This window comes from Leucoraja erinacea, unplaced genomic scaffold, assembly GCF_028641065.1.
Source record: "Leucoraja erinacea ecotype New England unplaced genomic scaffold, Leri_hhj_1 Leri_463S, whole genome shotgun sequence".
Lineage (NCBI taxonomy): Eukaryota > Metazoa > Chordata > Chondrichthyes > Rajiformes > Rajidae > Leucoraja > Leucoraja erinaceus.
In genome coordinates this window covers 1-24804 of record NW_026576364.1, presented here as the reverse complement: position 1 = coordinate 24804, position 24804 = coordinate 1, and the positions used below count along the sequence as shown (strand labels likewise).

At 49.3% G+C, this 24804-nt stretch overlaps 1 protein-coding gene and 1 pseudogene across 2 annotated transcripts; one reads left to right on the top strand and one right to left on the bottom strand.

The window, feature by feature from the left end:
• Positions 1-3894: 3894 nt before the first annotated feature.
• On the top strand, positions 3895-9550 carry LOC129693898 (zinc finger protein 239-like). Of its 2 annotated transcripts, none has more exons than XM_055630633.1 (2): positions 3895-4203; positions 7934-9550. In XM_055630633.1, exon 2 carries the CDS (start codon positions 8047-8049, stop codon positions 9148-9150), a length of 1104 nt encoding a protein of 367 aa, XP_055486608.1. In that variant the 5' UTR covers positions 3895-4203; positions 7934-8046; the 3' UTR covers positions 9151-9550. The 2 variants fall into 2 exon arrangements, with proteins under 2 accessions (XP_055486608.1, XP_055486607.1); XM_055630632.1 differs by having other exon boundaries at positions 3896-4192.
• Positions 9551-22231: 12681 nt separating this feature from the next.
• On the bottom strand, positions 22232-24354 carry LOC129693897 (zinc finger protein 271-like; annotated as a pseudogene).
• Between the last annotated feature and the right edge of the window lie 450 nt (positions 24355-24804).

Genomic DNA, 24804 nt, shown 5'->3' with positions numbered 1-24804 from the left:
AGTTTGAAAGAATTGTGCAGCAAGCTTAGCCCCAGTCTTACAAATGATTTTCAGAAGTCTGTGGATAGTGGAGAACTCCCAGAAGATTGGCTGAATGCTAACATTGTTCACATCTATAAAAAAGGAGATTATCGCCCAGTTTCACTGACCTCCAGACCATGCAAGTTTCTCAAACATATAATCCACTGACATATTATGGACCATATTGACTTCCACAAAGTACTAACAAACCACCAACATGCATTCAGTTGAACAAAGGGACTATGAAGGCATGAGAGGGGAGCTGGCCAAAGCAGACTGGAAAGGGATCATTGCAGGAATGACAGTGGAACAGCAATTGCACGAATTTCTGGGCATAATCCTGAAGACACAGGATAATTTCATTCCAAAAAGGAAGAAAGATTCTAAGGGGAGTAGGAGGCAACCGTGGCTGACAAGAGAAGTTAGGGATAGAATAAAACTAAAAGAAAAGATGTATAACACAGCAAAGAGCAGCCGGAAGCCAGAGGATTGGGAAATTTTCATAGGACAACAGAAGGAAACAAAACGGGCAATACGGGCTGAAAAGATGAAGAACGAAGGGAAGCTGGCCAGGAATATAAAGAAGGACAGTAAAAGCTTCTTTAGATAGAGAGAGTACAGAGGAGATTTACTAGAATGTTGCCTGGGTTTCAGCAACTAAGTTACAGAGAAAGGTTGAACAAGTTAGGGCTTTATTCTTTGGAGCGCAGAAGGTTAAGGGGGGACTTGATAGAGGTCTTTAAAATGATGAGAGGGATAGACAGAGTTGACGTGGATAAGCTTTTCCCACTGGGAAAATTCAAACAAGGGGACATGACTTTAAGGGACAGAAGTTTAGGGGTAACATGAGGGGGAACTTCTTTACTCAGAGAGTGGTGGCTGTGTGGAATGAGCTTCCAGTGAAGGTGGTGGAGGCAGGTTCGGTTTTATAATTTAAAAATAAACTGGATAGTTATATGGACGGGAAAGGAATGGAGGGTTATGGTCTGAGCACAGGTAGATGGGACTAGGGGAGAATACGTGTTCGGCACGGACTAGAAGGGTCGAGACGGCCTGTTTCCATGCTGTAATTGTTATATGGTTATATGTTAAGGGAAAAAGAGTAGCAAAGTCAAATGTGGGTCCCTTTGAAGGCAAACACGGGTGAAATTATTATGGGCAACAAGGAAATGGCAGAAGAGTTGAATAGGTACTTCGGATCTGTCTTCACTAAGGAAGACACAAACAATCTCCTAGATGCACTGGAGGACAGAGGATCTAAGGGGGTAGAGGAACTGAAAGACATTTTCCTTAGGCGAGAAATAATATTGGGTAGGCTAATACTATTAGACTGAAGGATGATAAATCCCCTGGACCTGATGGTCTGCATCCCAGGGTCCTCAGGGAGGTGGCTCTAGAAATAGTGGACACACTGGTGATCATTTTCCAATGTTCAATAGATTCAGGATCAGTTCCTGTGGATTGGAGGATAAATGTTATCCCACTTTTCAAGAAAGGTCGAGAGAGAGAAAACAGGGAATTACAGACCAGTTAGCCTGACTTCAGTGGTGGGAAAGATGCTGGAGTCAATTATTAAAGAGGTAATAATGGGGCATTTGGATAGCAGTAAAAGGATTAGTCCAAGTCAACGTGGATTTATGAAAGGGAAATCATGCTTGACTAATCATCTGGAATTTTTTGAGGATTTGACAGTAAAATGGATGAAGGGGTGCCAGTGGATGTAGTGTATTTAGACTTTCAGAAAGCCTTTGATAAGGTCCCGCACGTGAGACTGGTGGCTAAAATTAGAGCACATGGCATTGGGGGTAGGGTGTTGACATGGATAGAAAATTGGTTGGCAGACAGGAAGCAAAGAGTAGGAGTGAACGGACCCTTTTCAGAATGGCAGGAAGTGGCGAGTGGAGTCCGCAAGGCTCGGTGTTGGGGCTGCAAATGTTTATCATATATATTAATGATTTGGAAGAAGGAATTAGGAGCAACACTAAAAGTTTGCAGATGACACAAAGCTGTGTGGCAGTGTGAGCTGTGAAGATGATGTTAGGAGTTTGCAGGGTGACCTGGACAGGTTGAGTGAGTGGGCAGATGCAGTATAATATAGATAAATGTGAGGTTATCAAGGGGGCAGATTATTAACTCAATGGGGTTAGGTTAGGTAAGGGGGAGGTACAGCGAGACCTGGTTGTCCTTGTACACCAGTCACTGAAAGTTGGCGTGCAGGTACAGCAGGCAGTGAAGAAAGCTAATGGAATGTTGGCCTTCATAACAAGAGTATTTCAGTAAAGAGGTTCTTCTGCAGTTGTATAGGGTTCTGGTGAGACCACAGAGAAGTTGTGAATTTGTGGAATTCCCTGCCACAGTGGAGGCCAAATCACTGGATGGATTTAAGAGAGAGTTAGACTGAGCTCTAGGGGCTAGTGGAATCAAGGGATATGGGGAGACGGCAGGCATGGGTTATGGATTGGGGATGATCAGCCATGATTACAATGAATGGTGGTGATTCAGATCCAGATTCAGGTTCTAACTTTATTGTCATTGTGCAGTGTACAGTACAGAGACAACGAAATGCAGTTAGCATCTCCCTAGAAGAGCGACATAGAATATGAGCAATAAATAAATATATTTACGTGCATACAGTCATCGTAGTGCAATTTTTTTTCTGGAGTGGAAGGAGTGTCTGGGGGTGGGGGTGATTGGCAATCACCGAGGTACAGTGTTAAGTAATGTAACAGCCGCAGGGAAGAAGCTGTTCCTGGACCTGGTCCAGCAACGGAAAAACCTGTAGCGCCTCCCGGATGGTAGGAGGGTAAACAGTCTGTGCTTGCCCCCCCACACACAAAAAGACTAGACCTCCAAAACAAAAACCCTTAACACACTAAAAGCAAAAAAGGGTGAAAAGGACAAACAGCTGTAGGCAGGGGAACCATAGTCAACGGCGCCCCCTTGGTTCTTTCAAGAGAGAGCTAGATAGGGCTCTTAAAGATAGCGGAGTCAGGGGATATGGGGAGAAGATAGGAACGGGGTACTGATTGTGGATGATCAGTCATGATCACATTGAATGGCAATGCTGGCTTGAAGGGCCGAATGGCCTCCTCCTGCACCTAGTGTCTATTGCGTTGGGGGACCAAGTCTCCCATGTGAGAATTATATAACGCACACATACATATATTTCTCCAGTTTCTTTCTTGTGATCTCTAATTATTTGTTGAGCAACATTTTTCTATCTTTCAAAAATCAATTAATTAATTAATTCAGCCTCTCCCTCTATCAAATGCTAATATTCTGGATGTGGATGTGGATGTTGTACGCTGAAAGTGACGGAGAAGGTAGAAACTCCACACAGACAAGACAAGACAAGACAAGACAAGACAAGACAAGACAAGACAAGACAAGACAGCCTCAGTAGAGGGAGAAGCTGCTGGTGTCTTTCTACCGCTGCTCCATCGAGAGTGTGCTGGCGTACTGTATAACCACATGGTATGCCAGCTGCTCTGCAGCGGACAGGAGAGCCCTTCAAAGGGTCATCAACACCGCACAAAAAATCACTGGCTGCCCACTGCCCTCTCTGAAGGACATCTTCAGCTTTCGCTGCCTTGGCAGGGCAGCCAACATCCTAAAGGACACTTCCCACCCTGGACACAACCTGTTCCACCTGCTGCCCTCTGGCAGACGGTACTGGTCTTTCAAAACTCGCACAAACAGACTCAGAGACAGCTTCTACCCCATAGCCATGCGTGAACTTAACAATGCAAAATAAGAAATAACACTCACATTCAACTGAATGGCTCCCTCAGCTGCTATTGTTATTTATCTGTAATTTAATTTTTTTTTAATTATATGTATGTATTTTTACCTTATCTTATATATTTAAATTGCTCTTGTGAATCGCACCGTGGGATTGACTTTTAAATTTCGTTGTACCATGTGCAATGAGAATAAAGAGATTCATTCATTCATGTATCATTGTGGCGCTGCTTGTTGCTGCGCATGCGTCACCGCCCTCCGTCAATCGCCGCTGGTGGAAGACCGTCAGCGCGGTCGTGACGTAATTTCCGGGTTGAGGCTCTGCGCTGCGCGCTCGCTTCCGTCTCGTCTCGTCTCGCCCGGGAAGGTGAACGGTCCATCAGCGCTCTCTCTCTCTCTCTCGGTCCTCCGGGCCGGTCCTCCTGGCGGGGTGAGTGATCCGTGAGTACCCGGGGGGGCGGGGCCGGGCCGGGCGAGCGGGCGCGGTGAGTGACAGCTCCGGTGGATCAGGGCGGGCGCATGCGCTGGGGATTGGGTGCCGGGGGCGGCTCCAGTCTCCGGCCTCGAACCCGGAGATTGACCGGGAGTGGGCCCGAGAGAGAGAGAGAGAGAGTGTGTAGGGAGGGAGGAGAGGGGTGAGAGGCTGGAGGTGGAAAGGGGGTGAAGTGAGTAGCGGGAGGAAGCAGGGAGAAAAGGGAGGGGGGGGAGGAATTCAAAGGGGTGGGTTTGGTGCCGAGGGGAATGAAAAGGGGGGCAGGGGACTGGGGGGAGAGGTCAAGTGAGCCAAGGAACGGGGTGGGAGCTCACATTGTTTGGGGGTGGGTGCAAAGGGGGGTATGGAGCAGGAGGTGCCAGGGCCAATGGGCAGGGAGGAGGTCACATTGTTTGGGGGTGGGGAGGGTGTCACAGTTTATGAAGTCAAACCAGGGCAGGATCTTCACTGTGAATGGCGGGTGGCTGAGGGAATGTGTGGAGCCAGGGAACGAGGAGTGCGAGTATCACTCTATGACAACTATGAAACTATAACAAAGTGCTGGAGTAACTCAGCGGGTCAGGCAGCATCTGTGGAGAAGTTAGACACAAAGTGCTGGAGTAACGCAGCGGGCCAGGCAGCATCTGTGGAGAGAAGGAATGGGTGACATTTTGGGTCAAGACCCTTCTTTAGGTTTAGTTTAGAGATGCAGCGTGGAAACGGGTCTTTCGGCCCACGGAGTCCGCACCGACCAGCGATCACCCCGTACACTAGCACTATCCTACGCACTTAGGGACAATTTAACAATTTTGGCAGATTAACCCACAATCGTGAACGTCTTTGAAATGTTGGAAGAAACCAGTCCACCCGGAATAAAAACACACGCAGGTCAAAGAGAGAACGTACAAACTCCACACAGACAGCACCCATAATCAGGATCGAACCCGGTCTCTAGCGGTGAGGCAGCAACTGTACTGCTGCGCCACAATGACACACAGAATTATATAACGGTTTCCTCCGCCATAAACGCACCTAATATGTGCTAGTATTAATAATAATAATAATAAACTTTATTACGGACTCAAGGTCCAGACAAGGGGCAACATTACATTAAAAATGCATTGCATATTAAATATCATAAAATACATATAAAATCTTGGTATATCACTTATAAAAACATACAAGGTGAGAGCTGAGCTGAGGAGGTTGCACCCTGGTAAAGCAGCTGGCCCTGATGGTGTATGTCCCAGGCTACTAAAAGACTGTGCGGCTCAGCTGGCGGAGCCGCTCCAGATCATTTTCAACCTGAGCCTCCAGTCAGGGAGGGTACCAGGTCTGTGGAAAACATAATGTCTCGTGCCGGTTCCCAAAGCAGGGCGGCCGACCGAGATTAACGACTACAGACCGGTGACCCTTACATCCAATATCATGAAAACAATGGAGCGGCTACTCATTCATCTCCTGAGACCAGAAGTCCAGCACGCACTCGACCCACTACAGTTTGCATACCAGGAGAACATTGGGGTGGATGACGCAGTCCTCTACATGCTGCACCGGATCTACTCCTTTTTGGGTAAACCCGTGGCTATGTGAGGATTATGTTCTTCGACTTCTCAAGTGCGTTCAACACCATCCAACCCCTGATTCTGAATGACAAGCTTAAGAAGATGGGGGTGGATTCCACATTTATCTCTTGGATAGACGACTACTTGACGGGTTGACCACAGTTTGTCAAGCTGGGGGACAGTGTCTCTGGCACAGTGGTGTGCAATGTTGGAGCCCCACAGGGAACGATTCTGGCCGCGTTCCTCTTCACCCTGTATAACCATATAATAACCATATAACAATTACAGCACGGAAACAGGCCATCTCGACCCTTCTAGTCCGTGCCGAACACATAATCTCCCCTAGTCCTATATACCTGCGCTCAGACCATAACCCTCCATTCCCTTCCCATCCATATAACTATCCAATTTATTTTTAAATGATAAAAACGAACCTGCCTCCACCACCTTCACTGGAAGCTCATTCCACACAGCTACCACTCTCTGAGTAAAGAAGTTCCTCCTCATGTTACCCCTAAACTTCAGTCCCTTAATTCTCATGTCATGTCCCCTTGTTTGAATCTTCCCTACTCTCTGTGGGAAAAGCTTTTACTTTAACTAGCAGACTTTAACTATACGTCTGACACATGCCAAGATACAAGATACAAGATACATTTAATTGTCATAATTGCCACGTACAGAAATAGATGATACAGCGATTGTGGCATGTGTACGGAACGGGCAGGAGGAGGAATACAGGAACTTGACCAGTTCCTTTTGTGCCTGGAGTGAAGAGAACTGTCTCATCCTGAACACAACTAAGACTAAAGAGATGGAGGTTAACTTTGGCAGGTCCAAGCTCCCCCTTCAACCGGTCAACGCTGCTGGGGCTGACATGAGGTGGTGCAGACATATAAATACCTTGGAGTGCACCTCGATAACAAACTGGACTGGTCTGTCAACTCTGACTCCCTCTACAAAAAAGGCCAGAGCACTCTTTTTCCTCAGAAGGCTCAAATCCTTCAATGTGTGTAGTGATTTGCTGCACATGTTTTACAACACTATGGTTGCAAGTGTTATTTTCTACGCTGTTGTCTGCTGGGGCAACAGCATTAGTGAAAAAAACAACAAGAAGCTGGTCAAACTGGTTAAACGAGCTAGCTCAGTGCTGGAGGGGAGAGTAGACTCTGGGATGGATGTACTTGAGAGGCGTATGAGGCACAAGGTGCAGGTCATCCTGGAAAACCCCGGGCATCCCCTCCATGTAATTCTGGAGAGTCAAAAGAGCACTCGGAACAACAACCGGCTCCTCTCCCTGCCCTGTAGAACGGAGCAGTTCAGGAGATCCTTCACCCCTGCAGCCATTAGATTTTATAATTCAGACCGCTAGGCTGTAGGGGGATGCATTCTTGCAATTTTTAACTTTTAATTGTTAATTATTGGTCTTTTTTAATTATTTATTGCTCTCAGGTAGTGTCCACAGTGTATTTTCTGTCTGCGTTCCTTTTGAATCTGTGGGTTTGTTGGTTGGGGACTTCTGGACATCTGAATTTCCCCGAGGGGATCAATAAAGTATTTATTATTATTATTATTATTATTATAATTATAATTTATATATATTTTTTAAACACTACATCTTAAAAATCCAGATTAAAAGATGATCAATGTCCTACAACGAGACAACGATACCAGTGCCTCCACAGCTGGGATTCGTAGCGTGTAGTGCTAACCCTTATGTTTGACAAGGCCACAATAAGCACATTTTGAGAGTCATTTATCCTGCAAATGAATTTATACATGTGATGTCTTAGGATAGCTTCTAAAGTACTGACTCCTGCAGCCACAAACATATTACTGGCACATCTAGGTTGCCTTAGCAGTGTTCTCATGGCATCGTTATATGCCACCTTTAGTCTCTGTATACTTGTCTTTCCATAGTTTGACCACAGGTGCGCAGTGTAGAGGGGTGTGCAGTATGCTCTAAATAGCGACATCTTCACCACATCTGCACACGCACCAAATTTACACAAGAGAATATTTGCCTGTACATACAGCATGCGTCGTTGCCTATAAATATCCTCATCGTCTGTCATTTGTTCTGTTTAGTAGTGTCCTGTTTGCCAGCTTGTTGACCCTCTGTGTTCCGCTCCTGCAGGATTTATCGAGCCGTTGCTGTGGACGGGGATGTGAGCGGCCATTGAGGGAGGCCAGGGTGCCGGCTCGGGTGCGGGCTGAGCTCCGAGGGGTTGAGCTTTGTTGGAGGACCACATGACGGGGCACAAGAAGGAGAAGCGTTATGAATGCGACGTGTGTGGCAAGGCCTGGCAGACCCCGGGCCGGCTGGAGACCCACCGGCGGGTTCACACGGGAGAACGCCCCTTCGACTGCTCGGAGTGCGGCAAGAGCTTCAATTGCTATGACAACCTGCAGCAGCACAACCGCGTGCACTCCGACAAAAGGCCCTTCACCTGTTCCGACTGCGGCAAAGGCTTCAAGTCGTCCACACACCTGAAGTTGCACAGGCGCAGGCATACTGGGGAGCGGCCCTACACCTGCAGCGACTGCGGCCAGGGCTTCAGCTACTCCAGCAACCTGCTGGAACACCAGCGCACCCACACGGGCGAGCGCCCCTACACCTGCGCCCAGTGCGGCAAGGGCTTCCCCCACTCAACCAGCCTGCTGGAGCACCAGCACACCCACAATGGTGAGCGCCCCTACACCTGCGCCGAGTGCGGCAAGGGCTTCACCCGCTCCACTGGCCTGCAAAGGCACCAGCGCAGCACCCACTCCGACGAGCGCCCCTACACCTGCGCCCAGTGCTGCAAGGGCTTCACCCGCTCCGACAACCTGCTGGAGCATCAGCGCACCCACACCGGTGAGCGCCCCTACACCTGCACCCAGTGCGGCAAGGGCTACACCCACTCCAGCAACCTGCTGTACCACCAGCGCACCCACACTGGTGAACGCCCCTTCACCTGCACCCAGTGTGGTAAGGGCTTCACCCGCTCCTCCGGCCTGCTGTTGCACCAGCGCACCCACACTGGTGAGCGTCCCTACACTTGCGCTCAGTGCGGCAAGGGCTTCACCCTCTCCTCCAAGCTGCTGTCCCACCAGCTGGTGCACGCCGGCGACTGTCCCGTCCCCAACCCGGCGTGTGGAGAGCGCTTTGCAATGGCCTCCCACGCCCTCTCCCACCAGCAAGTGAAAACCGCTGACCAGCCCTACGACTGCCCGTACTGCAGTGAGAGGTTTGACAGCTCGCGGGGGTTGCGGCAGCATCGGCGGGCCCACGCCGGCGAGCGGCTGCTCCCACTGCGGCAAACGTTTCAAGAGAGCACAGGGGCTGCGGGAACACTAGCAGATACACACTAGAGAGAGACCCTTTGTGTGCGTTGAATGTGGAAAGGGTTTCACCCGCATGTCCAGCCTGTGGCAGCATCGGCGTACCCACAGCGGTGAGCGCCCCTTCCCCTGCCCGTTTGGTGGTAAGGGCCTTCACCTGCCCGCTCTGACCTTCTTCAGTCTTGACCCGAAACATCACCCATTCCTTCTCTCCAGAGATGCTGCCTGTCCCGCTGAGTTACTCCAGCATTTTGTGTCCTTTTTTGTAAACCTGCATCAGCAGTTCCATGTTTTTAAACGATTCTGGTTAACCATCTCTGCACCTTCCTCAAAGCCTTCACATCAGTCCTGTAATGGAGTGATCAGAACATTATGCAATACTCCAAATGCTACCTGACTAATGTCCCTTAAATCTGCACATATACATTCCTCTCTGAACCAGGGTTTCGGCACCCGAAACATTGCCTATTTCCTTCGCTCCATAGATGCTGCTGCACCCCGCTGAGTGTCTCCATACTCCAAATGCTACCTTCGATTCTCCAGCATCTGCAGTTCCCTCTAAACAATACATTCCTCTCTGTCCCCTCTCTCCACACCCCCCCCCCCCCCCCCCCCCCCCCCCCCCCCACTCGTACAAATTATCCACACCCGCTCATGCCTCCCTCGCGCTTTCTCCGACACCCTCTCTCTCACACACACGACACCCTCTCTCTCACACACACACTCCCTCTCTCACACACGGACCCCTCTTGCAGTCCCTCACGCAACCTCTTTCTTGCTCTCGCGCACACACCAACTCTATCTTGCTCTCTCTAAAAAACTCCCTGTCTCACATACACTCCCTTTCTCTCAAACACACACTCGCTCTCTCACACATTCCCTCACACACACACTCCCTCTCTCACACAAACACCCTCTCTCAGTCCGTCTCAGACACAAACACTCTCTTTCTCACAGTCCCTCCCTCTCAAAGTCCTCTCTCACTCCCTCTCTCTTGCTCTCTCACTCTCACACACATTCTCACACACGCTCTCTCACACACGCTCTCTCTCGCACACGCTCTCTCTCACACACGCACTCACACATTCTCACACACGCTCTCTCTCACACTCACTCACACACGCTCTTTCTCTCACACACACACTCTCTCTCCTGGTTTTTTGACTAGGCGTGCATCTCACCCTACACTTGTACTCAGTCCGCCAAGGCCTGCTGGATCTCCCGGTTGCCAACCATTTTAACTCCCCTTCCCACTCCCACACTGATCTTTCTGTCCTGGGCCTCCTCCATTGCCAGAGTCAGGTTGAAAGAGCTAATAGTCAAATCTAAAATGGAGTCGTTCTTCTACAAAACCATGGTCTAGTAGATCAAAATAATGGCTCGGTGCCAAGTCTGAATGTCTTTGCAAATTATATTGAACACAATATGGAGGACAGGTTTTTTTAATAAAGATATTAAGATGGAAGCCTGCGTAATAACATTTGCTTCTTTCAAGGCCATAAAGAAGCCAAGATTGAAAAAAATTGCTGATTCTCCAGAGATAAGTAATAACTTGTTATTGGATGAGCTTGATTTGGACCCAGCTTTTCCTATATTCTGAAAGGCTACAAAATCTTTCAGTCATGCCATATTCAGACTTGGTAGGAGTGTTTTACTGATGAGAAAAATGTATGATTGTGCTAACTTTCCTTTGTTCTGAGAGTGGAGCCCGAGAAGCACTGAGCAACGTTTGTGCTCATTGTAGATCTTGCTGCTCCCGTCTGACGAATCAATTAAAGGTTGCCATGGTTTACCTTTAACAATTTTGTTGCTGTCTGCTTTTTAAGAGACAAGGTGATACGCAAGCTGGAGGAACAGCAGTGTCCAGACCCGACACGTTGCCCGTCCGTTCCTCTCCAAAGTGCCGGTAGAGCTCAGCAGGTCAGTCATCCGTGGTTGAAACGGATGGAGAAGTGTTCCTAATATAAGCCCTCCTTGCCCCTGTCGAGGATCAGACAATCACCAGTACCAGCATCTTCTCATTCGTACTGTACCCAAGTGAAAATGCAAAAGTGAGCTAAGCTGCACACAGCTGACTGCTCACAGTACCAGCTGGCTGACACTGGCCCAAAAGCTTAAAGGCATTTTAACGTTTTATTTAAGAACGTTTAGACGCATTTGTGGCTTACGCAACAAACAAAGCAAGTTTATCCTGACCTCACTGTGAAAGAGTCTAATTTGACCAAGTTTGGTTCATAAATTAAAAATGGAGATTTGCTGAAAAACAGAAAGCAGTCAAATTTAAAAGAAACATTTCCCAGCAGAATGAAGACTGGGAAAATCTTACAAGCTTGGTTTATACAAATCATTGAAACAAATGTATTAACATAGAGATGTATTGCCTGGGCACAGCACCATATTAGATATCTGCTTGAATTGCCTGTTCAAGCTAATACTCAATAGACAATAGTTGCTGGAGTAGGCCATTCGGCCCTTTAAGTCAGCACCGCCATTCAATGTGATCATGGCTGATCATCCACAATCAATACCCCATTCTTGCCTTCTCCCCATAACCCCCAACTCCGCTATCTTTAAGAGCCCTATCTAGCTCTGTTGAAAGCATCCAGAGAAGCAGCCTCCACCACCTTTGTGAGAAAAAGTGTTTCCTTGTCTCGGTTCTAAATGGCTTACCCCATATTCTTAATCGGTGTCCCCTGGTTCTGCACTCCCCCAACAACGGGAACATGTTTCCTGCCTCTAGTGTGACCAACCCCTTAACAATCTTATGTGTTTCAATAAGATCCCCTCTCATCATTCCAAACTCCTGAGTATACAAGTTCAGATGCTCCATTCTCTCAGCACAGTCCTGCCATCCCGGGAATTAACCTTGTAATCCTACGCTGCACTCCCTCAATAGCAAGAATGTCCTGCAAATTAAGGGACCAAAACTGCACACAATACTCCAGGTGTGGTCTCACTAGGGCACTGTACAATTGCAGAATGGCCTTTTTGCTCCTATATTCGATTCCTCTTGTTATAAAGGCCATCGTGCCATTCGCTTTCTTCACTGCCTGCTGTACCTGCTGATGAACAAGGACCTCAGTTCCCGTTGTACTTCCCCTTTTCCCAATTTGACTCCATTTATCCACATTAAACTTCATCTTCCATGCATCTGCCCCCACACCCAACCTGTCCAAGTCACCCTGCATTCTCATAGCATCCTCCTCATAGTTCACACTGCCACCCAGCTTTGTGTCACCTGCAAATTTGCTAATGTTACTTTGAATCCCTTCATCCAAATCATTGATGCATATTGTAAATAGTTGCGGTCCCAGCACCGTGCCTTGCGGTATCAAACTAGTCACAGCCTGCCATTGTGAAAGGGACTCGTTAATCCCTGATCTTTGTTTCCTGTCTGCCAACCAATTTTCTATCCACGTCAGCACTCCACCCCCAATACCACGTGCCCTAATTTTGCCCACTAACCTCCTATGTGGAACCTTATCAAATGCTTTCTGAAAGACCAGGTACACTACATCCGCAGACTCTCCCTTGTCCATTTTCCAAGTTATATCCTCGAAAAATTCCAGAAGATTAGTCAAGCATGATTTCCCCTCATAAATCCATGCTGACTCGGACCCATCCTGTTACTGCTATCCAAATGTGCCGCTATTTCATCTTTTATAATTGACTCCAGCATCTTTCCCACCACCGATGTCAGGCTAACTGGTCTATAATTCCCAGTTTTCTCTCCTGCTTTTCTTAAAAAGTGGGATAACATGAGGTACCCTGCTATCCACAGGAACTGATCCTGAATCTATAGAACATTGGAAAATTATCACCAATGCATCCATGATTTCTAGAGCCATTTCTTTAAGTACCCTGGGATGCAGACCATCAGGCCCTGGGGATTTATCAGTCTTCAGCCCCATCAGTCTACCCAACACCCTTTCCTGCCTAATGTGGATTTCCTTCAGTTCCTCTGTCACCTCAGATCCTCTGGTCACTACTATATATGGAAGATTGGTTGTGTCCCAAGTGAAGACGGATCCAAAGTATCTGTTCAACTCATCTGCCATTTCCTTGTTCCCCACAATAAATTCACCTTTTCAGTCTTCAAGGGTCCAACTTTGGTCTTAACTGTGTTCCTCTTCACATACCTAAAGAAGCTTTTACTGTCCTGCTTTATATTCTTGGCTAGCTTACCTTCGTACCTCATCTTTTCTCCCCATATTGTCCTTTTAGTTATCTTCTGTTGCTCTTTAAACATTACCCAATCCTCTTGCTTCCCGCTCATCTTTGCTACGTTGTACTTCTTCGCTTTAATAATTATACTGTCCCTGACATCCCTTGTCAGCCATGGTCATCTCTTTCTCCCATTGGAATCTTTCTTCCTCCTGGGAATGAACTGATCCTGCACCTTCTGTATTATTCCTAGAAACATCTGCCATTGTTGTTCCACTGTCATCCCTGCTAGTGTATCTTTCCAGTCAACTTTGGCCAGCTCCTCCCTCATGGCCCCATAGTCCCCTTTATTCAACTGCAACATTGACACCTCCAATCTACTCTTCTCCCTCTCCAATTGTAGATTAAACCTGACCATGTTATGGTCACTGCCTCCTAATGGCTTTCTTAACCTCAAGTTCCCTTATCAAATCCGGTTCATTACATAACACTAAATCCACAATTGCCTTCTCCCTGGTAGGCTCCAGTACAAGCTGCTCTAAGAATCTATCATGAAGACACTGTACAAACTCCCTTTCTTGGGATCCAGTACCAACCTGATTTTCCCAGTGTACCTGCATATTGAAATCTCCCATAACAACCGTAGCATTACTTTCACTACATGCCAATTGTAACTCCTGATTCATCTTGCACCCAATAACCAGGCTACAGTTTGGGGGCCTGTAGATAAGTCCTATTAGGGTCTTTTTTTCCCATTACAATTCCTTAGTTCTATCCATACTGACTCCACATCTCCTCTTTCAATTTCACCCCTTGCAAGGGACTGAATTTCATTCCTCACCAACAGCCTCAAGCTCGTACACTTTATTTCTTATACTTCGTACATTCATATACAACAATGACCTCCTTATTCACCTTCCCCCTCGCACCGTTTGTAATTGGCCCGTAATTATACTTTTATCCCTTCTCGCTTTCCTTCCCATTAATTCGAGAATCTTTTGTAATTTTTCCTGCACTCACTTCCCCTTCAACTCTATCTGTATACTACCTTTATACTTGACCACTTCATGTTTGCACTGCATATTGATTTTTAGAAAAAACCCTACCACTTACGGCTGTGATTTTTGGCCATCTTACTCAAGAGTCCCCCTTCGCTGTGCAGGACCAGAGGATTTTTCCATCAATGAAAAGTAAAAGACTTATTAATGTTTAAAAAAATGTTGAGATTCTCTCTCCTGTCAATCGCGTAATGAAGGTAACGCCTCTTTCGGTGGGAGGGGGAGGGATTATAAAACCCAAAAGTGTGCCTCAGTTCTCTGCAAGATGGGGGAGCGAGAGGCCATGACTCTGTCTGAGATGTGAATAACACTGAACACACGCTACTAAACTCTCAGTGTGGTATGTGTCTACTGACCTGTGAGTGCCCTTAATGTGGTTTGAAAATGCAAAAGTGGTGTTGCCCAATTGAAAATGCAAAAGTGGTGTTGCCCAATTGAAAAGTGCTGTTGCCTTCTATATAATTAAAAGTCTAATCTTGACCACTTCCTGTTTGCGCTGTATATTGATTTTACAAAATAACATTACCACTTACGGCTGTGATTTTTGGCCATCTTACTCAGAGTCCCCCTCTGCTCATCAGGTACTGAGGATTTTTCCCATCAATGAAAAATAAAAGAGAAATGAGTGTTTTAAAAATGTTCAGATTCTCCCTCCTGTCAATCATGCCATGAAGGCCACGCCCCTTCCGGTGGGAGGGGGAACTATAAAATCTGGAAGTGTGGGCGTACTCAGTCTCTGCAAGATGGGGGAGGGAGAGGTCATCACTCTCTGTCTTTAGTGGCCTTGCACCTGGTTTGAAGTGGTATGAAACGGCACTTGAGTTTGGTGGCCTTGCACCCTGCTTTAGGTGGCATGAAACTGTACTGGAATTTGGTGTCCTTGCACCCTGCTTGAAGTGGCATGAAACTGCACTGGAATATGGCGGCCTTGCACCCTGCCTGAAGTGGAATTTCAAGGAATTGCCGTTAGTCAACTTCCAGCCCACCCGCCGTGAGTATCTGCACTGCCAGCCCACCAGCCATGAGTAAATGAACTGCCAGCCCACCAGCCATGAGTCACTGAACTGCCAGCCCAAGAATCCATTCGGCCCACAATGTCCATACTACCCCTCTGGAAGCCAACCCTTCAGCCCACAGCACCCATACAAGCGCTCGAGGTCCACGCAAGAATACTTTCGTCCTTCATTGCTGCGATCTGTAAAAAAAAGATGAACATTGATTGTCCACCCTATTCTGGCAGTTTCTCAGCTGCCAGCCCGTTAGGCCTGAGTGACTGAGCTGCCAGGCCTGAGTGACTGAGCTGCCAAACCAGAGTGACTGAGCTGCCAGCCCAAGAATCCATCTGGCCCACAATGTCCATACTAGCCCTCTGTAAACCAGTCCATTCGGCCCACAATGTCCAAACTAGTCCTTTGTAAAGCGTTCCCTTCGGCCCACAACACCCATACTAGCGCTACAGTAAGGCCCCCCCCCCCCCCCCGGCCAGCAATATTGGAATTTGTGGAATATTGCGTTGGGGGACCAGCCCTCCCGTTTGATGCTGGGACCCAACGGGTCCCACTTAGTCTAGTTTAGTTTAAACCCAAACGTAAACGTGTAACCCTAAGGACAAGGGAGTGGCATTCATCCAAGTCTTACAAGCTTGTTTTAGTTCACAGACGGATGCCCATCCTGGAACCAAGATGGAAGTCATTTGAAAACAAAATAGAGTTAGTTGTCCTTCCGGAATGGGCAGCTGTTCTGAAGCTGTGCCAAGATTTGAGAAGAAGGATGACATTACAAATATATGGGTCCAGCCTCCCTTGTTTCGCTTAGGCTACGGATCTTTCACTCAGATTTAGGTGTTTCTAATTGATAAGAAAATGTATAATTACACTAACCTTCCTTTGTTCTTTGAGTGGAGCCCGAGAAGCACTGAGCAACGTATGTGCTCTTTGTAGATCTCCCTGGCCACTCCCGTCTGACAAATTGATTAAACATTTGCTTTGGTTTACCTTTAATAATTTTGTCGCTGTCTGCTTTCTTTAAGAGATGAACTTTGATGTGAGACCGACACGGGGGGTGGAAGGGGAGGCAGACACGGGGGTGGGAGACAGACGGGGGGGGGGGGGGGAAGACAGACACGGGGCGGGGGGGTGGGGGGGGGAGGAACAAACAGACACGGGAGGGGGGGGGGGGGGGAGGAAGAGTGGGGGAAGGGGGCAGAGGAGGGCCGGGGGGGGGAGGGGGGCCGGGGGGGGGGCGGTTGGGGAGAGGGGGGGGGGTCAGAGAGGGGGGGGGGGGGTTGGGGTACGGGGGGGGGGGGGGGGGGGGGGACAGACACTGGGGGGGGGGGAGACACAGGGGGGGGGGGGAGGCAGGGGGGGGCAGACACTGGGGGGGGGGAGGCAGACACTGGGGGGGGGGGAAGACAGCAGACCACGGGGGGGGGGGGGGGAGGCAACACGGGGGGGGGGGGGGGGAGAGGCAGACCACGGGGGGGGGGGGGGGGAAGGCAGTCACGGGGGGGGGGGGGGGGGGGGGGGGGGGGAGGCAGACACGGGGGGGGGGGGGGGGTGGGAGGCAACAGGCAGACACGGGGGGGGGGGGGAGGCAACCAGGCAGACACGGGGGGGGGGGGGGGGAGGCAGACACGGGGGGGGGCAGCACGGGGGGCAGACACTGGGGGGGGGGGGGGGGAGGGGGGAAGGCAGTCACGGGGGGGGGGGGGGGGGGGAGCCTCGCAGGCTGACAGCTCAATCACTCTGGCCTGGCAGCTCAGGGCTGGCGGCTCAGTCGCTCAGGGCTGGCTGCTCAGCCACTCAGGCTGCTGGGATGGCAGCTCAGAAATTGCCAGAAATTCTGCCCAAAACAGGTGACTCTGTGAGAGAGAAGGCGAGAGGGTGGAGACTTTAGACATTTTTCATCTTTTTCTACGGATCTTAAACTGAGTAAGGGGGGTGGGGTGTCAAGTGCGATAGTCAATGACGGAGTTAAAGGGACAGAGAGTACAGAGATGGTTAATGACCCCAGAATTAACAGGAACGGAAGTATAAGAAGTAAAGTAGGTGAGCTTGAGGCTCAGTTAGAGGTTGGTAGATATGACATTGTGGGGATTACTGAGACATGGCTGCAGGAGGATCGGGCCTGGGAACTTAATATTCAGGGTTATACATCCTATAGAAAGGACAGGAAGGTGGGCAGAGGAGGGGGGGTAGCTCTGCTGGTGAGGGATGGAATTCAGTCCCTTGTGAGGGAAGACATGGGGACTGACGAGGTAGAGTCATTGTGTTGAGTTGAGGAATTGTAAAGGCAAGAAGACACTAATTGGTGTTATTTACAGACCCCCAAATAGTAGCCTGGATGTAGGGTGTAAGTTGCAGCAGGAGTTAAAACTGGCATGTAACAAAGGTAATGCCATTGTGGTGATGGGGGATTTCAATATGCAGGCAGACTGGGAAAATCAGGTTGATTCAGGACCCCAAGAGTGAGAGTCTGAAGAATGCCTCCGAGATGGATTCTTGGAGCAGCTTGTAAGATTCTTAGAGCACCCGACAGTAGTGGGCAAATCAATGGAAAGGATACTTAGAGACAATGTATTTAAGCATCTTGATAAACAGGGTCTGATTAGGAACGCCTGGAAGGTCATGTTTTGTGCGCCTGGAAGGTCATGTTTGACTAATCTTGAATTTTTTGAAGAGGTTACTCGGGAAATTGATGAGGGTAAAGCGGCGGATGTTGTTTATATGGACTTCAGTACGGCCTTTGACAAGGTTCCACATGGAAGGTTGGTTAAGAAGGTTCAACTGTTGGGTATTAATGGTGGAATAGCAAGATGGATTCAACAGTGGCTAAATGGGAGATGGCAGAGAGTAACGGTGGATAACTGTTTGTCAGGTTGGAGGCCAGTGACTAGTGGGGTGCCTCAGGGATCTGTGTTGGGTCCACTGTTGTTTGTCATATACATCAATGATCTGGATGATGGTGTGGTAAATTGGATTAGTAAGTATGCAGATGATACTAAGATAGGTGGTGTTGTGGATAATGAAGTGGATTTTCAAAGTCTACAGAGAGGTTTAGGCCATTTGGAAGAATGGGCTGAAAGATGGCAGATGGAGTTTAATGCTGATAAGTGTGAGGTGCTACATCTCAGCAGGACAAATCAAAATAGGATGTACATGGTAAATGGTAGCGAATTGAAGAATGCAGTTGAACAGAGGGATCTGGGAATAACTGTGCACAGTTCCCTGAAGGTGGAATCTCATGTAGATAGGGTGGTAATGAAAGCTTTTGGTATGCTGGCCTTTATAAATCAGAGAATTGAGTATAGAAGTTGGGATGTAATGTTAAAATTGTACACGGGATTGGTGACGCCAATTCTGGAGTACGGTGTACAATTTAGGTCGCCAAATTATAGGAAAGATGTCAACAAAATAGAGAGAGTGCAGAGGAGATTTACTAGAATATTGCCTGGGTTTCAGCAACTAAGTTACATAGAAACACAGACATAGAAAATAGGTGCAGTAGTAGGCCATTTGGCCCTTCGAGCCTGCACCACCATGCGATATGATCATCCAACTCAGTATCCCATCCCTGCCTTCTCTCCATACCCTCTGATCCCTTTAGCCACGAGGGCCACATCTAACTCCCTCTTAAATATAGCCAATGAACTGGCCTCAACTACCGTCTGTGGCAGAGAATTCCACAGATTCACCACTCTCTGTGTGAAAAATGATTTCCTCATCTCGGTCCTAAAAGACTTCACTCTTATCCTTGAACTGTGACCCCCTAGTTTTGGACTTCCCCAAAATCGGGAATAATCTTCCTGCATCTAGCCTTTATAAATCAGAGCATTGAGTATAGAAGTTGGGATGTAATGTTAAAATTGTACAAGGCATTGGTGAGGCCAATTCTGGAGTATGGTGTACAATTTTGGTCGCCTAATTATAGGAAGGATGTCAACAAAATAGAGAGAGTACAGAGGAGATTTACTAGAATGTTGCCTGGGTTTCAACAATTAAGTTACAGAGAAAGGTTGAACAAGTTAGGGGTTTATTCTTTGGAGCGCAGAAGGTTAAGGGGGGACTTGATAGAGGTCTTTAAAATGATGAGAGTGATAGACAGAGTTGACGTGAATAAGCATTTCCCACTGAGAGTAGGGAAGATTCAAACAAGGGGACATGACTTGAGAATTAAGGGACAGGAGTTTAGGGGATACATGAGGGGGAACTTCTTTACTCAGAGAGTGGTAGCAGCGTGGAATGAGCTTCCAGTGGAAGTGGTGGAGGCTGGTTCGATTTTATCATTTAAAAATAAATTGGATAGGTATATGGACGGGGAAGGAATGGAGGGTTATGGTCTGAGTGCAGGTAGAAGGGACTAGGGGAGAATAAGTGTTCGGCACGGACTAGAAGGGCCGAGATGTCCTGTTTCTGTACTGTAATTTTTATATGGTAATATAGTAATGGAAACGACCAGAGAAAAGGCAATTCTGGATTTAGTGTTGTCCAATAAACCAGATATGATAAGAGAACTCGAGGTAAAGGAACCGCTTGGAGGTAGTGATCATAATATGATTAGTTTTAATCTACAATTTGAGAAGGAGACCGTTAAATCGGAAGTGGCAGTGATGCAGTTGAACAAAGGGGACTATGAAGGCGTGAGAGGGGAGCTGGCCAAGGTAGGCTGGAAAGGGATCCTAGCAGGAATGACAGTGGAACAGCAATGGCAGGAATTTCTGGGCAAAATCCGGAAGACGCAGGATAATTTAATTCCAAAAAGAAAGAAAGATTCTAAGGGGAGTAGGAGGCAACCGTGGCTGACAAGAGAAGTTAGGGATAGAATAAAACTAAAAGAAAAGATGTATAACACAGCAAATAGTAGCCGGAAGACAGAGGATTGGGAAACTTTCGTAGGACAACAGAAGGAAACAAAACAGGCTGAAAAGATAAAGTACGAGGGAAGCTGGCGAGGAATATAAAGGACAGTAAAAACTTCTCTAGATATGTTAAAGACAAAAGCGTAACAAAATCAAATGTGGGTCCCTTGAAGGCAGACACGGGTGAAATTATTATGGGCAACAAGGAAATGGCAGAAGAGTTGAATAGGTACTTCGGATCTGTCTTCAATAAGGAAGACACAAACAATCTCCCAGATGTACTGGAGGACAGATCTAAGGGGGTAGAGGAACTGAAATAAATTTTCATTAGGCAAGAAATAGTATTGGGTAGGCTAATGGGACTGAAGGATGATAAATCCCCTGGACCTGATGGTCTGCATCCGAGGGTCCTCAGGGAGGTGGCTCTAGAAATAGTGAACGCATTGGTGATCATTTTCCAATGTTCGATCGATTCAGGATCAGTTCTTGTGGATTTGAGGATAGCTAATGTTATCCCACTTCTCAAGAAAGGAGGAAGATAGAAAACGGGGAATTACAGACCAGTTAGCCTGACTTCAGTGGTGGGAAAGATGCTGGAGTCAATTATTAAAGAGGTAATAATGGGGCATTTGGATAGCAGTAAAAGGATTAGTTCAAGTCAGCATGGATTTATGGAAGGGAAATCATGCTTGACTAATCTTCTGGAATTTTTTGAGGATGTGACATGTAAAATGGATGAAGGGGTGCCAGTGCATGTAGTGTATCTAGACTTTCAGAAAGCCTATAAGGTCCTGCACGGGAGATTGATGACTAAAATTAGAACACATGGTATTGGGGGTAGGGTGTTGACATGGATAGAAAATTGATTGGCAGACCGGAAGCAAAGAGGAGTGAATGGGTCCTTTTCAGAATGGCAGGCAGTGGCGAGTGGAGTGCCACAAGGCTCAGTGTTGGGGCCGCAACTGTTTACCAAATATATTAATGATTTGTAAGAGGGAATTAGGAGCAACACTAGCAAGTTTGCAGATGACACAAAGCTGAGTGGCAGTGTCAACTGTGAAGAGGATGTTAGGAGGTTGCAGGGTAAACTGGACAGGTTGAGTGGGCAGATGCGTGGCAGATGCAGTATAATATAGATAAATGTGAGGTTATCCACTGGCGGCAAAAACTGTCATATGAGGAAAGATTGAAAAGACTAGGCTTGTATTCACTGGAGTTTAGAAGGATGAGGGGGATCTTATAGAAACATATATAAAAGGACTGAACAAGCTAGATGCAGGAAAAATGTTCCCAATGTTGGGGGAGTCCAGAACCAGGGGCCACAGTCTTAGAATAAAGGGGAGATCATTTAAGACCGAGGTGAGAAAAAACTTTTTCACCCAGAGTTGTGAATTTATGGAATTCCCTGCCACAGAGGGCAGTGGAGGCCAAATTACTGGATGGATTTAAGAGAGTTAGATAGAGCTCTAGGGGCTAGTGGAGTCAAGGGATATGGGGAGAAGGCAGGCACGGGTTATTGATAGCGGACGATCAGCCATGATCACAATGAATGGCGGTGCTGCCTCGAAGGGCCGAATGGCCTCCTCCTGCACCCATTTTCTGTTTCTATTTTTCTGGGCCCCCGGAAGGGGCGTGGCCTTCATCATGGTGACTGACAGGAGAGAAGACATCAGCTGATGTCACAATTTTTAAAAGATGCATAACCTTTTTAATACTTCACCGACCGGAAGAAACCTTGGGGCGGTTAGAGAGGACGGTAAGATGTCGACGTGGTCCAGATCAGAATTTTAGTAATAGTATATAGATATGACAAAATATTGCACAGTTGCACTCAGAGTCTCTCCCAACCCCTCCCACCAGGCCAGAGCCATCACCTAAGCACTGGGCCCACAACCTCCCGATGCAGAGAGCGTGTCCTGACTCTCCTCCCCTCCCCCCCTACAGGGAACTTCGTTAGCAAACATATCTAACAATCTTTACTGACTTTTAATTAAAAATACGCATTATAAATGATGAAAAAACACCACATTACTCTGTATTAATACTTTTATCATAAAAAGTGCATTTTCAAGGACTTACAACGACCCATGATAAATCCAAGGACTATCAGGGCCTTGAAAAAGAGTTTCAAATTCCAGGACTTTCAAGGACCGTACGAGCCCTGCCTTGCCACACTCAGCGCACACAAAGAGTCTCTCTCTGGTGTGTATCCGCTGGTGCTCCCACACCCCACATGCGTTCTTGAAACACTTGCTGTAGTGGGAGCAGCCGCTCGCCAGCATAGGCCCGTCGGTGCTGCCGCAACCCCCGCAAGCTATCAAACTCCTCACCACAATGCGGACCGTCGTAGGACTGGCCACTGGTTTGCGCGTGCTAGTGAAACAGGGCGTAGGAGGCCCTCTCCACAAACTGGGAGGGAAGGGACGGTCGCCGGTGTGCACCTGCTGGTGGGACAGCAGCCTGGAGGAGCAAGTGAAGCCTTGCCACACTGGGTGCAGGTGTAGGAGTGCTCAGTGTGGGTGCGCTGGTGCACCCTTGGCGGAGCCCTTGCCACAATGGGCACAGGTGAAGGGGCGCTCGCCTGTGTGGGTGTGCTGATGCTCCAGCAGGCTGTCGAAGTGGGTGAAGCCCTTGCCACACTGGGCACAGGTGTAGGGGCGCTCGCCGGTGTGGCCGCGCTGGTGCCCCAGCAGGTGACTGGACTGGGTGAAGCCCTTGCCGCACTGGGCGCAGGTTTAGGGGCACTCGCCAGTGTGAGCGTGCTGGTGCTCTAGCAGGCTGGTGGAGCGGTTGAAGCACTTGTCACACTGGGCACAGGTGTAAGGACGCTCACCAGTGTGGGAGCGCTGGTGCACCAGCAGGCTGCTGGACTGGGTGAAGCCCTTGCCACACTGGGCGCAGGTGAAGGGACGCTCGCCGGTGTGGGTGCGCTGGTGCACCAGCAGGCTGCTGGACTGGGTGAAGCCCTTGCCGCACTGGGCGCAGGTGTAGGGACGCTCACCGGTGTGGGTGCGCTGGTGCTCTAGCAGGCTGGTGGAGCGGTTGAAGCACTTGCCGCACTGGGCGCAGGTGTAAGGACGCTCGCCAGTGTGGGTGCGCTGGTGCACCAGCAGGTGACTGGACTGGGTGAAGCCCTTGCCGCACTGGGCACAGGTGTAGGGACGCTCGCCGGTGTGGGTGCGCTGGTGCTTCAGCAATAGGGTGGAGCGGGTGAAGCCCTTGCCGCACTGGGCACAGGTGTAGGGGAACTCGCCCGTGTGGGTGCGCTGGTGCACCTGCAGGCTGCTGGAGTTGGGTGAAGCCCTTGCCGCACTGGATGCAGGTGTAGGGGCGCTCGCCAGTGTGGGTGCGCTGGTGCTCCAGCAGGTTGTCTGGAGCGGGTGAAGCCCTTGCCACACTGGGTGCAGGTGTAGGGACGCTCGCCAGTGTGGGTGCGCTGGTGCACCAGCAGGTTGCTGGACTGGGTGAAGCCCTTGCCGCACTGGGCGCAGGTGTAGGGACGCTCGCCGGTGTGGGTGCGCTGGTGCTCCAGCAGGCTGTCGGAGCGGGTGAAGCCCTTGCCACACTGGGTGCAGGTGTAGGGACGCTCGCCAGTGTGGGTGCGCTGGTGCACCAGCAGGTTGTTGGACTGGGTGAAGCCCTTGCCGCACTGGCCGCAGGTGTAGGGACGCTCGCCGGTGTGGGTGTGCTGGTGCTTCAGCAGTAGGGTGGAGCGGGTGAAGCTCTTGCCGCACTGGGCACAGGTGTAGGGACGCTGGTCATTGTGGGTGCGCTGGTGCACCTGCAGGCTGTTGGAGTGGGCGAAGACCATGTCGCAGTTGCTGCATTTGTAGGGACGCTCGCTGGTGTGCAGGATCCTGTGCGCTTTCAGTTCTGGTGACGACTTGAAGCCTCTGCCGCAGTCGGAACAGGTGAAGGGCCTTTCGTCGGAGTGCACGCGGTTGTGCTGCTGCAGGTTGTCATAGCAGGTGAAGCTCTTGCCGCACTCTGAGCAGTCGAAGGGGCGTTCTCCCGTGTGTACCCGCCGGTGGATCTCCAGCCGGCCCGGGGTCTGCCAGGCCTTGCCACACACGTCGCATTCATAACGCTTCTCCTTGTTGTGCCCCGTCATGTGGTCCTCCACGGAAGCTCAGCCCCTCGAATCTCAGCCCGCACACCGAGGGAGAGGAGGAAGGGCGGGGAAGAGGAGGAAGGAGGGAGAGGAGTAAGGACGGGAGAGAAGAAGAGATAGAGGAAGGAGGGGGGAGGATAGACGGGAGAGAAGAGGACAGAGAGAGGGAAGAAGAGAGGATAGAGGAAAGGGGGGGAGGAGGAAGGGGGAAGAGAGGAAGGGGGGGGGAAGAGAGGAAGGGGGCGGGGGAAGGGGAGAGGAAAAAGGAAGGCAAAGGAGGGGAGAGGAAGGGGAGGGGGAGAGAAGGGGGAACGAGAAGGACGGAGGGGAGGATAGAGGAAGGGGGAAGGTGGGGGGAGAGAAGGGGGGGGGAGAGGAAGGGGGGGGAGAGGAAGGGGGGGGAGGAGGGGAAGGGAGAAGGGAGAGGACAGAAGGGGGGGAGAGGAAGGGGGGGGAAGGACGGAGGGGGAGAGGAAGGGGGGGGAGGGGGGCAG

Coding starts and splice junctions, on each gene's coding strand:
- LOC129693898 (XM_055630633.1), top strand. CDS start 8,047: ATGACGGGGCACAAGAAGGAGAAGCGTTATGAATGCGACGTGTGTGGC.